The sequence below is a fragment of the Pituophis catenifer genome, unplaced genomic scaffold (genome assembly GCF_029215685.1).
Source record: "Pituophis catenifer annectens isolate HBS135680 unplaced genomic scaffold, rPitCat1.0.hap2 SCAF_13, whole genome shotgun sequence".
NCBI lineage: Eukaryota > Metazoa > Chordata > Lepidosauria > Squamata > Colubridae > Pituophis > Pituophis catenifer.
The window spans coordinates 1,886,037-1,902,358 of record NW_027256893.1 but is presented as its reverse complement, the minus strand read 5'-3'; the positions used below and the strand labels follow the sequence as shown (position 1 = coordinate 1,902,358).

Genomic DNA, 16,322 nt, shown 5'->3' with positions numbered 1-16,322 from the left:
GTAAAGCACAGTCCTGAAAAGATGGAAGATCCTCTGGATTGCTCCTCTGTTTGTGGAGAGAGAGATTCAGCTAATTTTGGATGGTGCCATATTTTTTTAGCATTTTAGGCTTGCTGAGTAGCTTTTAAAAATGGCTCAGAATACAGAATAACAGAGGGACCTGGGAGGTCTTCTATTAACTGCCTCACCCACCCCCACCCCCACCCCCACATAAGCAGAAGACCCTACTTGATCCCAGACAAATGGGGGTCTAATCTGTTCTTAAAACTTCTGTGGTGGAGTACCCACAACTTCTGGAGACAAGCCACACCAATGATAGTTTTCACTGACAGGAATAAAATAGAATAGAATAGAGATGGAAGGGACCTTGGAGGTCTTCTAGCCCAGGCCCCTGCTCAAGCAAAGAACCTATGCAATCTCAGACAAGTAACTGTCCAGTCTCTCCTTAAAAACCTCCAGTGATGGAGTGCCCACGATTTCTGGAGGCCAGCTGTTCCACTGGTTAATTTTCCTCACTGTTAGGAAGTTTCTCCTTAATTCGAGATTGCTTCTCTCTTTGGTTAGTTTCCAACCATTATTTCTTGTCCTGCCCTCTGGTGCTTTGGAGAATAATTCAACCCTCTCTTCTTTGTGGCAGCTCCTCAAATACTGGAATACTGCTATCATGTCGCCCCTAATTCTTTTCTTTAGACTAGCCAGACCCAAAACCTGCAGCCATTCTTAATATGGTTTAGTTTCCAGGCCTTCGATCATCTTAGCTGCTCTTCTCTGAAGTCTCAACATCTTTTTTGTAGTATGGTGACCAAAATTGGTTGCATTATTCCAGGTAATTTCTCCTTGGTTCTAAAATGGATCTCTCCTTGATAAATTTCCATCTATTACTTCTTGTCCTGCCCTCAGATACTTTGGAGAATAATTACCCCCCCCCCCCCCGCTTTCTGTGACAGTCATTCAAATATTAGAAGACTGCTATCATGTCACACTTAGTTCTTCTCTACATCAGACAGACATTCCCAATTATGGCAACCGTTCATCATATGCTTTAGCTTCCAGTCCCCTAGTCATCTTGGTTGCTCTTCTGTAGGAGATGATCAGGCTGAGCCCGAGGGAGGGGTCAAATACATCATAAGTCATGAGACCCTGCGCTCCGGCAAGAGATCTAAGTCCAGCCCACCATGAATGCCACCTTAATTCCTGCTCATTTGACCTTGACTGTTAATAGCTCAGGTTTTTGTAGAGAGCTTAAGCTTGTAATAAAACTTTATACTCATTTGAACTGCCTGAATCTTGTGATTTACCCGGCGCTTGTCATTTGGAGTTCCTTGGTAAAACCATGATGCTTTAGAAAATGTGTGGCTGTTGAGAGTCTATGGGGATGCAGTCTGGTCCAAGGCTCCTGTGGCATGCTCATTCTAAGCTGCAGCAAGAGCCTCATCTGAACTCTGCAAAAGCTTTGGAAAAAATCCCAGGCTTCCTCTGAAACTCCATAGGATCCAAGTGACCCTACCGCATAGGGTCAATCCCAATCAGTCTTGGAGTGGGCTGATCAAATAGGGACACCTCTCTTTAATTAGGAGCAGTCATGACAGTGAATTCAGACTAACATTCCTAAACTCCAGATCACAACACCACAGCCTCAAGACAAAAACAGACACAATGTGTGACCTCTTCCCCCCCATGTGAGTCAGGCCCTGAATGTCCGTGATCCTCAGTCCATTTGTCTTGGGAAAAGACTGCACATTCCATTTTAGTTATGTATCAAGAGCCTGACAACACACCCTTTCATCCCATACTTAGGCCTTTGATTTGTTTTCACATCCAAATGAAGATCATGTGTATTTCTCTTATTCTAATCATTTTATTGGTTATAGCCTATTTTTTTTCAGCTTCTCAATAGTTTCCTAGACCACAGCCTACTTTTTGGTAAGCTAGAAAAATGTGGTATAGACAGCATCACCACCAGATTGGATTCATAACTAGCTGACCAACTGCACTCAACATGTAGTCCTTAATAGATTGTACGTGTATACGATCCCCAAGCTTAATACGTATCATCTGCAAATTTGAAAATCATATTTTTGACTGTGCTGCTCAAATATTTATAATTTATAAATATCACAGAGCTTCTGCCTGACCCGTCTCACTAGGTTAACACAGGTGCTAATCATTGATTTGTTTGAAATAGTTGTTCAACCAATTTTTTTCAGTCTTATGGTAGTAGAGTCCACAGCACACAGTTTGCTATCTCTCTCACTCTCACTCACTAATAAATCAAATAGATCTTTTATTAGCAAGTACAAATACAGCCAAAATGTGTGGTACAATTTTATATTCCATCTTACTTTACCAAATTACCTTACAAGAATTGGGTTAGTGATGAGTTGCTTGGACCCTGAGCTTGATGTTGATACTATCATCTTATTCTGGCCTGGTCAGAATCATTTTTTATTTAATCATTTTATCTAATTCTGGGTTTTATTTAATTGACCAAACTAAGTAATAATTTTAATTAGCAATTTTATGATGTTTGTGTGTCTATATTTTTCTTGACTGTACACCGCCTTGAGTCCTACGGGAGAAAGGCGGTATAGAAATATAATAAATAAATGAATGAATGAATGAATGAATGAATGAATGAATGAATGAATGAATGAATGAATTTTTTCTTGCATAAATGCTTGCTAAACAGCAAGATTAATCCACTCCAGCTTAGTGATGTCTGTCTTTATATTGTCAATAGCTTTCTTCACATTGTCTTAAGCTACGTGTTGCTTTATGTCCTCTATGTTTTTGTAAGAGATACCCCTGGTAAAAATATTTCATGTTCTAAATTTGCAAAACTCTCCTGTGCAACTGGTACTGTTAGCTAAATTTTCTGCATTCTTATTCTCTATATCCATCCCAACAGTTTGCCTCAGGCATTTCTGTATTAAGTAAAAGTGACAGGTGTCACTTTATTTTTATTGAATTGTGGCTGTTGCTGATACCACATGTTTTGCCATCTAAGCATTAGGGAGTACACAGTCAGAAGTGCATTTTTCTTTTAGCATAATGCTAAATATACTCACAAAATTTATAATTTGGGATATGTAAGTATATATGGATGAAGTTACATTGGAATATGTCACCCTTTATTATAGATAGCCTTGATTGTTCTTCTGTGTCTTCCTGTCTGAGTTTATGTGTAAGAAAGTATTATTCCCAGTCTTCAGAGCTGTTAAGCTTCTATGGTGTTTACAGTGAGGCTAACAAGCAGCATGTATTTTACTGTATACATAAAATAACTTAGGAGTTTAGGTTAAAACTCTGATGGTAAAATCTGTCCAACAGTTTACATACAGAGGCTTTGCCCGTTTTGGGAAGTTTTTAAGACAAGGCTGGAGAGCATCTCTTGAGGATGATTTAGCAGGCTTTCCGGTACAATTTAACAGAATAACAGAAGACGGGGGCGGGGGGGGGGTTCTTGACTTACAACAATGGAGCCTGCCTATTACTATTGGAAGTCAAATTATATGTTAAATGACATGCATAATTAATGACCTACCAATCCCTGCTTTCCCCAATGCATTGGTTAAATGAATGAATGGGTCATTGGGTAGAGCATCAAGTGACTTGGGTTGGGGAGGCCTAGTGCAGGCAGAGGTGCACCCCACCTTCTGAGATATCCCATGTTCTGCTTCCTGTCCCTTGGGTTCCCCAAAGCCCTACGGGCCTCCTCCATACCCCACCCTGTCACAATCACACGCTTCCTTTTGAGCCCAGGAAGTTGGAGTAGGGAAGGCCACTCTGTTGCTGGGCTACATGGCACAATCCAGGAGAAGAGACACTGCTGCTTTCGCTCCCCTTGCAAAAGGGGAAGAACTGGAGTTGGGGAGGAATGGATTGCGAGGGGAGCAAAAGCAGCAGCGTTTCTTCTGGATTGTGTGTAAAGCTAGCTGTCAACTCTGAAGTTGGCCTGACTGATGCCATCTTTGAAGCTTCAGTGTTGCCACAAGGGAGATGAGGGTTAGGGAGGAGGAAATAGAGATAGCTGGGGGTTTGTAGCCAGAACGAAATACTTTCCCTTGTTAACCAAGGACATTCCAACAGGTGGCTGAAGAGAGGAGGAGTGATGACCAAGCAACTGGACAGCACTCTGATTGGACCATGTGACTGTTTGTTTGGGAAAAAGGGAAAACTTTTAATTAGGTGAAAACTGCGGGAACCTTTCGAGTCAGCTTTCATCAGCCTGTGCCAATATGATAGATCCAATAAACCTGTTCTTTGAGGAATCTACCTGCCTCAGAGGTCTGTTTGTTATGGATATATTACTTGGAACCTTGACGCTAGCGTGGCTGGCACTGGGAAGGACAAGATTGTGAGGGGAGCAAAAGCAGAAGGATTTCTTCTCAATTGTGTCACGTGGCCCAGCAATGACCCAGCAAGGGAGCCACCTTCCCTACTCTGACTTCCGAAGCTCTGGATATCTTCAAAAACTAAGTGAGCGAATGGTGATTGGGGGTGGAGAGGAGTGCATGGAACCCAGTGGGGTGGCAAAGCAGGCCACCCCTTTGGGGACCTGGCAAGCCAGGATGGGGGGGAAATACGTGAGTGAGTGTGCTGTAGCATCTCTGCGGTTGGTCATAAGGGTGAATGACTGCGAGGATGCTGCAGGGGTTGTAACTTTGAAATGGGTTCATATATAGCTTTTGGGGAGGATGTTGTAGCTTCAGACATTTGTTAAATAGCCTATTGTACCTCGAGTACTATCTGCCACACTCACTTTGAATGCAGTAAGGATTGTCTGATATGATCTGTTTTTAACAAACCCATGTTGTCTTCTAGTAATAGCTTTGCTTGCTTCTAAGTGTTTGCAGATCTGTTGCTTGATTGTCTCTTCCAGGATCTTCCCAGGTCTTGATGTCATGCTGATCAGTTTGTAATTTCCTGGATCCATTTTTCTTTTTCCTGTTTTGAAAACTGGAACCCAGCCAACTCTTTTCCAGTCCTCTGGTACAGACTTTTCCAGCCAGCCTCTTTGAGAGTGAAAGAGCTGCTTGGTGGAGGGATTTCTCCCATGTGGGATGAAATCAATCTGGTAGGAAGCCCTTTTGCTCTTAAAGAGGCTGGCTGAAAAAGTCCGTCTTGAAATCCAAGCAATATTTTGGCATAAAGTGTTTGCAGCATGGGGTGTTTGCAGCTGTCCCCCAGAAACAAGAGGACTCCTGGCTCCACCCCCACCCCTGCTGCTAACGCTCCATGCCAAAAACCTGCTTGATTTTGGAACGCACCTTTTTCAGCCAACCCCAGGAACCAGAGGAGTCATCTTGGCATTGACAATGGCTTGCAAACTTCTCTGCTGGCTTCTTCATTGGCTTTCCAAGGAAGCTGGCAGGGAAATTGCAATAGGGATCACATGATTGCAGAGCGTAAGTGTAAACGATTTGCCAAGCACCTGGATTGCAATCATGTGAGTGCAAGAACATTGCAATGGCCGTAACTTTGGAGACGTATTGTAAGTCTCTGTTCAGCACCATCATATATCATAATTTCAAATGGTCGTTAAGCAAGGACTATCAGTAGTTTGGTGATTCTGTGCAGAATATTGGTGTACGAACAGAAAATAGTTTGCTATTACCTTGAAAGGACCCTAAAAACCTTCAGGCCTATATAGCATATAGTGTTATGAGAAATAGTATCTTTGTGTTCCTCATTGATTTGGCCTCATATTAGATGATCTCACATTCTACATTATTGCTGTTCAAATGTTTCTGTGGAGTAGAAATCGAGATGGAATTTTCCCTTATTCTCTACCTTTAACCTGCCTTATGACAGCTTTATTATTTTATTTTATTTTATTGTTATATTTTATTATTTTATTTTATTTTATTCTTTTATTTTATTCATTTATTTTTTACTTTTCATTCAAGAAGCCCAAGGTGATGTATGTGCTTACGATTGTATCTCTCACATTACATCAAAATGAAAGTTGAACTTTTCCTAAGCCCTTGTTGTGGACTATTGCTAAATGATACTGGCATGCTAATCAGAAGAATTAAAGCAATTTCCAAAAATCATTTTGTCCCTTTAAGCTACTGCCGTTCCTGGAGAGAAGTATGAGGTGCAAATTAACTGAAACTTTTGATGCAGGCTTTGGAAATGTTCTCTTTGGAACTTGTAACAGTGCCTCCTACCTGCAAGCAGAGGACAAGTTAGGGCTATTCATAGACCAACCTGCGTTAACCCTTTAACTTCTACTTGGAATCTCATTCAGAATTGCATCCTTAATATACATTTGCTTCATGGCTATCATCTCTTGCAAGCTCCTTAGAAGCTGTTCTTAAACAAAACTGCAACAGATAGCCAACCTGGCTTGTCCATAGTGAATGTATTTAAGAATTTTCATATAATAAAAGACTAATCAAAAGAAAAAAAGAAGTGCCAGAAAAGAAAAATGAAAGTTAAGAAATGAATAAATTACCTCCAACCTTTTTTGAACAGATCATTACAATCTTATTGTTCCCCCTCCAACTTAAATATTTTTCACATCTCCATACCTCCTGATTTAGTCTGAATCTTTCTCAGTCTTCAAATCCAACAATTCATTTTTTATTCAACAAAAAAAAATCATATAAGGTTTCCATCTTTCAAAAAAGATTTTCTTTGTTCTCTCACTAAGTAGAGAGAGAATAATCGTGTTATATGAATTTGTATCCAAAATGTCATAGCTTTCTCACATGTCCACATGTATCCTGATGGGCCTGTGTTCCATCCTCATTCAGATGCTTAGCAATTGCCATATGTCCATTCCTCCAAGGTCACACTGGGTTGTAATTGAGAAAAATGCCATCCACTATTTCCACTATTACAATCTCTGGGTAAACCTAAGACACTTTTATTCAAGTCATGATGGTTTGTGCACATAGACAATCTTTTAACATAAAACACTCACATTTTCTTGTATCTCAATCTGCAACACTTTGAAGGAAAACCAGTATTTTGAACTCTGTGTTAGGCACACCGGTTGTTAAACTGGTTGCAGCCCACCACTGCATAACTTGTTTTTATTTATCATACTAGGCCAAATTATGGAACTGCAAACTTCTTTGTATTATCACATGCCCTTTAGTCTGATATTTTCAAAGTAAATATGAAAGCAAATATATTAAATACATTATTTTAAGTGAAATGAATTGGATTCAAAACCAGTGGTTTTGTTTCTTTAAGAGGTTTTGTAAAGCCCCTAAAAGTGGTGCAATTTTTTTCTGGTATTTTCTTGTTGAATACTTAAAATAATGAAACTTCACAAAGAAGTCGGTCAGCATACTTAAGCTGCTAGGTTTAAACTTTGTAGGAAGAAAGGAAATGATTGAATTGTAATGGAATGTCAGAGGAGACTGGATGAAACGGACAGGGAGGAGTGAGCCACTACCAGTTCTACTCAAATAGATTTATGTTCCACCATTACTGACCAATTCTTGTTAATAAATAAATAAATAAGTGAGGTAGGGGGAAAGGTTAAGACCATATATGCTTTGATCTGTGAAAAGCTTTTGATTGTCATTCTTTTTTTAATCATAGAATCTTCAAAATACTGGCATCAGTTAATTTGATAAAAATACATTTCAGTCAAATAACTTTCCTAGAAAATTCTTTTCCAGATCCCATTGGCAATAGCATCACGGATAAAATATAAGGGGTTTTTTTTGGGTTTTTTTTGGGGTGGGGGTTTACATTAGATGGCAAAAGTAACTGAAATCATTTCTGCATATTTAATAAGACTTTATAATAGGATAATCGTCTGAAACTTTACTGGAACACTTGAATTTTATTTAAATTTGCATAGGAATCAAATACTTTATATATATAAAAAGAAAAACCTAATTTACTTTTGGAGGAGCTCTTTACAGCCGTTGCTGTCTGTCCTCCTTCCCCCTAATCGAATCAAATACTGAAAATAGGACTAGATGACTTGTGAGTTGCTTACAAATGTATGAGTCTATGAAAAAGAATATTTATTCTAGGAAATCGTTTCTGAGCTATAGAATGTTCTCCTGACAACTTTTTAGTGTCTCAAAAGGATTTTATTTCAAGACTAATAAAAACCTGTTGATCAATAAATTTTCCACAGATTGATGGATTTGATTTAGGTTCTGCCCAATTCCAGATTAACTTTGGGTGCTTCAGTATAAGAACAAATAAAATATATATAATCTAAGAAGAAAACGTTAAATAAGATGCCACACAAAAACCTATGACAAATTCGTACCACAAGGGGTTGCAATCCTCTTAGGCCAGAGCATGGGAGAACAGCCAGGTCTTTAAATCCACAGGAGCACCAGCATGGTGGGAGCCCCACAGCTCCCGGTACCATTGTAACCCCAGGACCAAACAGGTTGTTAAGTGGGAAAAGAAAAGAGTCCTGGGTAAGTGAGGGGTGGGCACTACAGGGGGGTGGGGGGGGTGCTCTGGGCAGGTGTTCTGGAGCCTGGGCAAGCGAAAAAGCAGTGGAAGCAGGAGCAACCGCTTACTTCCTCCCAGCTTCCCCATTGAGTTTGCTTGTGGGAGGCTGGCAGAAAAGGTTTGCAATGGGGATCATGTGACAGCGGGACTCTGCACCTCCTGTAAGAGAGAGTTAGTTGCCAGGCACCCAAGCCGTGATCACATGATTGTGGGGATGTTGTGATGGTTGCAACTTCATGGACCACTTATAAGTCTCCCTTCTTTAGTGCCATTGTAATTTTGAATAGCTGCTGAATGAATGGACGTAATGCTAGCACTGCCCATACTGATTTTTAACCTTCAAATGTGAGAGGGACCTAGGTGTCCCTAGTGGACCACCATTCAAGTATTAGCCAGCTGTGTGGAAAGCCCATGCTGTCCTGGGCTGCATCAGCAGAGGGAGAGTATCAACATCAAGGAAAGTAATAGTGCTGCTCTATATCACACTGGTGAGGCTACATTTGGAATATTGCATCCAGTTCTGGACATCACAATACACAAAAAAGGCTGAGGCCATAGAACGAGTGCAGAGAAGAGCAACAAAGATTTATCATCTTTGATCTGATCTGAAAGCTAAGTCCGAGGAAGAACAATTAAAGTAACTGGGTATGTTTAGGTCAACAAAGAGAAGATTGAGGGGAGTATATGATAGCAGGCTTCCAATAGTTGAAGGTCTGTCACAGGGAAGAGGGTGTTTCTTCTACATAGCACTTGAGGGTAGGAGAAGAAACAATAGGTGGAAGCTCATTAGAGGAAGATGCAACCTGGAAATAAGGAGGAATATCCTGACAGTGAGAACTGTTACACAGTATGGCGAACAGATAAATTTTGAGTCACATTTATGCAAAAATATTAACAATTCAAGAGTTCATAAACTTTTGAGTGCTACCGTGCTTCAAAAGGGCAGGCTTCTTCCTTTCCCAATGTCCGGGAAGCATATTTGAATATGTGACGTGCTGTCTGCCGTCTGCTCAGCATTTGAGCAAAAAGAGCCAGAAAGATTGACTATGCTGCCCAGAAAAATGGGAGCTGGAAAGTTGTTTTGAGCTTGTAGCTTTTGAATGGATTCATTACCCATTTCAAGTGGAGATACCAGCATCCACAAGGAAAGCCAGTTCCTAGCATTAGTGGACTTTGTGATTCCTGTCTTCAGCTCTCCCCAGATAAGCACCTCACATTTATTGGTTTCAATTCATGGCTTTCCCATCAAAAGGTTTCCATGAAGGCTCAACCCCAAGATTCCTTTTTAGTCTTAAACTGCTTTTTTATGGGTCTAGGAAACTAATCAGAGTAAATAAACTAATCAGAGATCAGAAACTAATCTGGGTAAAATGATCCTGTTATTTCTTTTTCCTCATTCTGAGAGCAAAGACCCCCTTTGTGCACCTTGTAATCTTGGTTGAGTTGGGTTTCCAGCAGCTGAGTTTCCTTTGATTGCTGTATGTCTCCTACCTGAAAGTCCTCTAATGAAATCCAGGAGGGAATTTTTCAGATGATCTCCTCTCTTGGCCATTTATGGAACATGTATTCCTGCTCTTGGCTCCTGCTAATTTTTTCCTATGCCTTTTCCTCTGTTCCCTCTTTCAAGACAATGTGTGTTCCTTGATTACAAACTAGTTCAGATGATGTCTTCTCAGTCTCTCGTAAGCTTTCTCCTGCTTCCCAGCTTCCCTTCTGCTTGTTTGCAGCCATCTCCAGACAAGCCTTCCTGACATCTTCACCGGCCTTGCTCCAGAAACTCCATTTCTCCCAGATTGTTTTCTTGTCCAGCTCTTCTTCAAGCCTCACTCACATTATTCCTGCACTTCGCCTGCCAATTTCATGGATATTTTCTCCCTTCACTGAAGCCAGGGCACAAAAACAACAGAATCTTGCAAGTTCTGGAGCTCCTTCTCCTGTATATAATTCAGAGACTTAGGAAGGCATCTGTCTGAGCCATTTCCACCATTCTCTTGTAAGCCTCCGTCCTTTGGAGAGGGAGCCAATGGTTAAGATCCCAGATTAGAATGCAAGAGATCATGAGTTCAAGTCCCGCCTTAGCCATGAAAGCTAACTAAAAGTTTTTAAATTACAGAATTGAACACAGTACCCCAAGTGAGATCTGCCCAAGGCAGAGTGCACCCAGATAATTAATGAGATGAGGGTGGTTTTTTTTTTTTTTTTTTTTTTGGACATTCCTCTGTCTCTACTTCTCTTCAGCTTTCTTTTAACTTCAGGGGCTATTTGGTGATACAGGTCCCTCACAAGAACTTCCTGTGCCAAATCAAGAATCCATTGTCTTGTCAAATAAGCTGGACAGTTTATCTTTGCCTTCTCTAGAGGATCAGTGAGTGTAGAGAAGCAATAAGAATGAAGAATGAATCCAAGGGTGGTTATGTAAATGTCAGCTTGGCCCCAAAAGGGAGGCGAGAGTGAGAAAGAACATCAAGATTGCCCTATCATGATTCTTGTAGGTGTAAAAGGGGGGCTTTCAAGAGCCTGTTGTTATATCCTGCAGCAGTAAATTACATTTCTAATAGTGTAGTAGGGGGGTCTGTTTCCCGTGATGGCCTACCTCAGAGGGCCGGCAGTCAGCAGGACAGTTCTTGTTTTCGGGAAGGAAAAGAAACATGGCAGATTCCCTGCAGGTTATGAAAGCAATTTTCCCCAACTCCACTCTCTTGCGATGAACATGAAAGCAATAACAGTCATTTCCTTGCTCTCCCTGTTTGCTTACAGTAAGGATTACAGCAGGGGTGTCAAATTCAATTTCATTAGGGTTGTGTTTGACCTCGGGGTAGTGTGTGTGTGGCCAGGGTGGGCATGGCCAGCTTGATGGCACTCATCCAGGCTTCGTTTTTGGCTGTGACGGCTTCCTGCAGCCCTCTGCCAGCGAAAACTGAGCTCAGGGAGGCCGTGCATGGCCTGACAAGGGCTGTTTTCGCTGGCAGAGGCACCGCAGGCCGGTCCTTTACTGTTTCCAGGGCGGGCTCGTGGGTCAGATTTAAGCGCCCCACAGGCCGCATCCAGGTCGCAGGCCTTGAGTTTGACACCCCTGGATTAGAGTGTTTAATAACGTAATTGATAGTATATGTTTGCTTAAATTGACAAACTACAAAAAATACCAATAATATACTGCAGTTTAACATTCCAGGTTAGAGCACATTCATATACCATATATATGTTTATTCAACAATAAATTCCATGATATTCCATGTGCTTATTTCTAGAATAGAATAGAATAGAATAGAATAGAATAGAATAGAATAGAATAGAATAGAATAGAATAGAATAGAATAGAATAGAATAGAATAGAATAGAATTTTTTTATTGGCCAAGTGTGATTGGACACACAAGGGATTTGTCTTGGTGCATACTCTCTCAGTGTACATAAAAGAAAAAATACATTCAACAAGAATCATAAGGTACAACACTTAATGATAGTCATAGGTTACAAATAAGCAATCAGGAAACAATATCAATATATTCTCGTTAAATGTCTAACTATAGGTAGTCCTCGAGTTGCGACAATTGAGCCCAAAATTTATGTTGTTAAGTGAAACATTTGTCAAGTGAGTTTGCCCCATTTAATGACTTATTGCCACAGTTGTTAAGTGAATCATTGCATTTGTTAAGTTAGTGACACAGTTGTAAAGTGAATCTGGATTCCCCGTTGACTTTGTTTGTCAGAAGGTCGCAAAAGGGGATCACGTGACCCCGGGACACTGCAGCCATCACTAAACTCCTAATTAAGCATAAAGGCCACTAGGAAATGCCAGGATGGGGAAAAAATCAAGAATGAGATAATTGAACATTTTGCATGTGAAGATCTAGTTTGAGTTCCTGAACCTAATGGTGGTCTATTTTTTTATTTTTATTTTTAACAGGTACTTGGACGCTGCTTTTTGACCGTGATGCAGGTTCATTTTCAGTTTCTATCCCAGGCTTTGCAGAAAGTCCAACCAGTGGCTCAGTCATGCTTCATTGAGGCTGCAGCCCAGGAAAGAAAAAATTCGAGCATGAGTGAGACATCCAGCGCAAACCCCACAACCGAACTGGATGAAGCAGTGCGGTCATGGAAGGGAGCAACAGAGGTAGGACTGTGCTGCTGCGTGGAGATGTCAGGAGTTCTAAATTCAGGCCTCTATCCTTAATCAGGATATGGAAAATTGTTGCCTTCACCTATCACAGAATTGATCTTGGCTTCCTTTACGATAGCTAGGTTTCCATCTGTAGGGAATTCTTCGATGGTCACATTCAGAAGACATGCTTAACTAGGTTAAAGAGTTTAGTGGGCTATGCAAGAGGAAATTTGACCCAGCCAATAGAACTTAAAAGGGCCTAGGTTTAGCCCCTTTATGCACTCAGTTGATAAAGTAATTCTGCTTTTATCAACTGAGTGGATAAAATAGCTGATGAGGATAATTAACACTTCTAATTTTGCACCAGGGGCAGAATCTTAGAACGCTGTATTAATAACAACGCAATAGCATTGAGGCTTATGTACCACCCTATAGCGCTTTGCAGCCCTCTCTGGGCAGCTTACACTGTAGAAGCATTATTTGCATGTTGCCCCTAACAATCTGGGTCCTCATTTTATTGACCTCGCAAGGATGGAAGGCTGAGTTGAGCCCTATTAGGATCGAACTCCAGGCTGTGGGCAGAACTTGCCTTCAATACCGCACTTTAACCACCACAACACCAGAGCACCTTCATTTTTGTGGGCATTTGTGGATGAGCCCAACAATATTTTATTGTTGATCATCTATATTTCAAGAATCTTGTCCTTGGGAAACGGATATAGACTAGAGCAGGGCTGTCAAACTCCCGGGCCACAGGGCGGATGTATCATGAGCTGGCCACGCCCACACCCAGTTTAGCAAAGGGGGGGGGAAAGTCCAATACATCAGATAACGATGCTATGACGATGTGAGTTTGACACTCCTGGACTAGAGGTTTGATCTGAGACGTTTCCTCCCTGAATGAGCTCTAAGTTGGGACGTCTGGTCACCCTCCAGGCAAAGCCCCTTTCCCTTCCAGTTCCACCCTACCCTTTTGTGGCTGTGGCCAAGGCAGAAGCCAAGGCACTCCCTTTGCTGCCTGCTTTTGTTGCTTACCTGCCTTCTTTGAAGACCCAGCTTCTACTGGGGCCATTTGCTACACAGGGCTAAAGTCAGGCTGGGTTTGGAAAGTTTTAAAGAAATAGCTGGCGAAGATGCGAGAATTATTAGAGATGCAAAATTGACTTGTTTGTTTAGAGAAACGACAATAACATTCATTAGTGATTGGAAATGCCTTGTGGACTTTTTGCTGAAAAAAGAAAAAGAATGAACTGGTGATTTACAAATTTGAGGCTTAGAAAGGATAGACTATGGGGGGGAAATTAGATTGTAGCCTTAGACAGAGTGAGTACAAGATAAATTAACTGCTGATAAGAAGGAAGCCACTTCTTTATAACTTTTTTCTTTTCTTTTTTTTTCTTTTTCACTTACTACTTTCTTTTCCTTTCCTCTTTCAAAATTTGTACTATTTTTGTTTCTAAAATGTTTTCAAAAATGATACATATTTGCATAGTTAGTCCCTGTGTCTATCATGATGAGGTGATCTTCGATCAGAGTTGTGTCTGCAAAAACAACGTTGCAGTGTCTCTTTCCTAAACTTTGGCTAATGTCCCAACATGAAATATAAATTATGAAATTTAACTTCACTGAACAATTCAAAATTACTTCTGTCATTTTGTCACCTTCACCTTTTCTGCCACCTCTTTAAAGGCCACTTCACGGCTTCGAGAGAAAGAGGGAGGCCGCGAGGGCTGTTTGGCTGGAATCGAGGTCCAGCAACTCTTCTGCTCTCAGAATGTGGCCATTCCAGAGCACCAGCTAAAAGAATTGAACTTGAAAACAGACAGTGCTTTGCAGGTCAGTTTCCCTGGTGGGATTATTTTCTTTACTATCTAGACTGGGCACAACCACAGGCCCATGTTAAGGACTGATTGAATAGAGGGGTGATTTATGGACAAGCTGTTCTGATATTTATCTCTTATGTGGTGCTTTTTTTATACATATATCAGGCATATAAGATTGCTTTGGAAAGTTTGGGTCACTGTGAATATGCAATGAAGGCTGGTTTCCACTTGAATCCAAAGGCAATTGAAGAAAGCTTGCAGGTAAGAGCGTCTTTCTCTGGATCTAGTCAAGGGAGGCAAAACCGGTGGGTAACAATTAAATGGTTATGTTTTGCTTCGCTCTTTTGTGTCTTCAGGGCTGCTGCAGTGAAGCTGAAGCTCAGCAGACTGGACGGAGACAGACTCCCTCTCAGCCTATTCAGTGTGAGCTGCCAACAGTTCCCATCCAGATAGGGGCCCATTTTCTGAAAGGAATATCCTTCAATGAATCTGCAGCAGATAACTTAAAACTGAAAACGGTAAGTCTCTAAATGAAATAGTTTGCATTGCCAAATCTTTTCCTGCTGGGAGTAGAATTTTCTGTGCTGAAAACACATAGGTAGAGAGCAGGCCTTTGAAAATTTGTGTTACTGGGACAAGTATATTCATGAGAAGGTGAAGTCGAATTAGGTGCAAAAACCGATTCTGTGTTCAACTTAGAAAATCTCTCCGCCATTTTACATGGGCCTCTTTTCTGCTTTGAGTCATGCCATCCTGAACTTCTCTGGCAGTTTCTTCTTGCATTCAGAACGCTTTGTATGATCATGGTTTGCTTAATGTCTGTGGTGATTCTCAGTCATCCAGGACATGGTTGTCCCAAAGGTGCTTTTTCAAGAGGCAACTGGACTTTCCAAGAAGCTTCTTCAGCTCTGACTGGATGGTGAGGAATGGAAGGATTTATGGATGAGAAGCAAAACGTCTTCAAAGAAAAACCAGAAAGTCCAATTGCCTATTGAAAAAGCACCTTTGGGACAATCATGGTTTGCTTTCTTGTCTCAATTTGGGCAGCACATTTTTACCTGTAATTGCAAGGAAATTCTTCCTAACATCTCATGTGAACTTAACCTCTGTGTCTTGGTCAAACCTTCCAATTCCTGCTGTGTTTTTCCTCATGGTGGCAGGGATGGAGGTGGGGGTGGCAGTGAACAAGGTATGTTGTTAATTCTGGCAATCCTTTAGGGACTTTTTGCTGACATAAGAACTGAAAAGATGGTGTTTTATAGGTAAGAGATGGGATATGGGATAAATTTTGCAACCTCAGAAGAAGTGAAAGAGTCACTGAAGTTGTTTACACTTGTGATGACGATTGGAGGGCACCTCTTTATATATTTCTTTATTGTATTCTTACTTTTTTCTTGCATTTTTACTTCTCCTTTCTATTGTCTTAACTTTAGTTTGTATTAGATTTTACTATTATAATCAACGTTCTTAATAAAAATTGTGTTCATATGTGTGTGTGGTTGGATACCATAGTGGTTAGAGCACTGCCGTTTGATGTGGGAGACTGGGGTTAAATCCTAGATGGTATCTAGTTTACCAGTAGGGATTCTTGAGCAAAGACCCCCTAATGTTCACCTCCCTACTTTGTGTATGAGAATGAAACAAATTAAGAGTTATGCTGGCTCAGGTGTCAACTAGATTAACAAGCATCATATTTGGGAAACCATCAACCTGAAGATAAGCGAGCTACTGAAACAAACCAAATATGGATGAAAGAAGAGAACCTGGAATTGATGAAATGTTACTATAACTGTAGTCCTGATCAGAAGAGACATATGATGGACAGAAAACCTACTGTAAGGACCTGCCTCAGCTATCTTCTCAGGAAAGCATGACTCTTGGAATGTCAGTTTCCATCAGGAACCTGACATCTACACCACTGAAACACCCAATGCTTCAACAGTGGAAACTGTTCTCA

At 40.9% G+C, this 16,322-nt stretch overlaps 1 protein-coding gene across 1 annotated transcript in view; it reads left to right on the top strand.

Annotated features, from left to right (window-relative positions):
• The window catches only part of GARRE1 (granule associated Rac and RHOG effector 1), a 31,476-nt gene that overhangs the window by 1,549 nt on the left and 13,605 nt on the right, over positions 1-16,322 (top strand). Inside the window, exons 2-5 of the mRNA XM_070952917.1 lie at positions 12,348-12,554; positions 14,232-14,378; positions 14,531-14,626; positions 14,722-14,883. Of these exons, the coding sequence (XP_070809018.1) occupies positions 12,348-12,554; positions 14,232-14,378; positions 14,531-14,626; positions 14,722-14,883 (612 nt within the window). The remainder of the gene's footprint in view (positions 1-12,347; positions 12,555-14,231; positions 14,379-14,530; positions 14,627-14,721; positions 14,884-16,322) is intronic.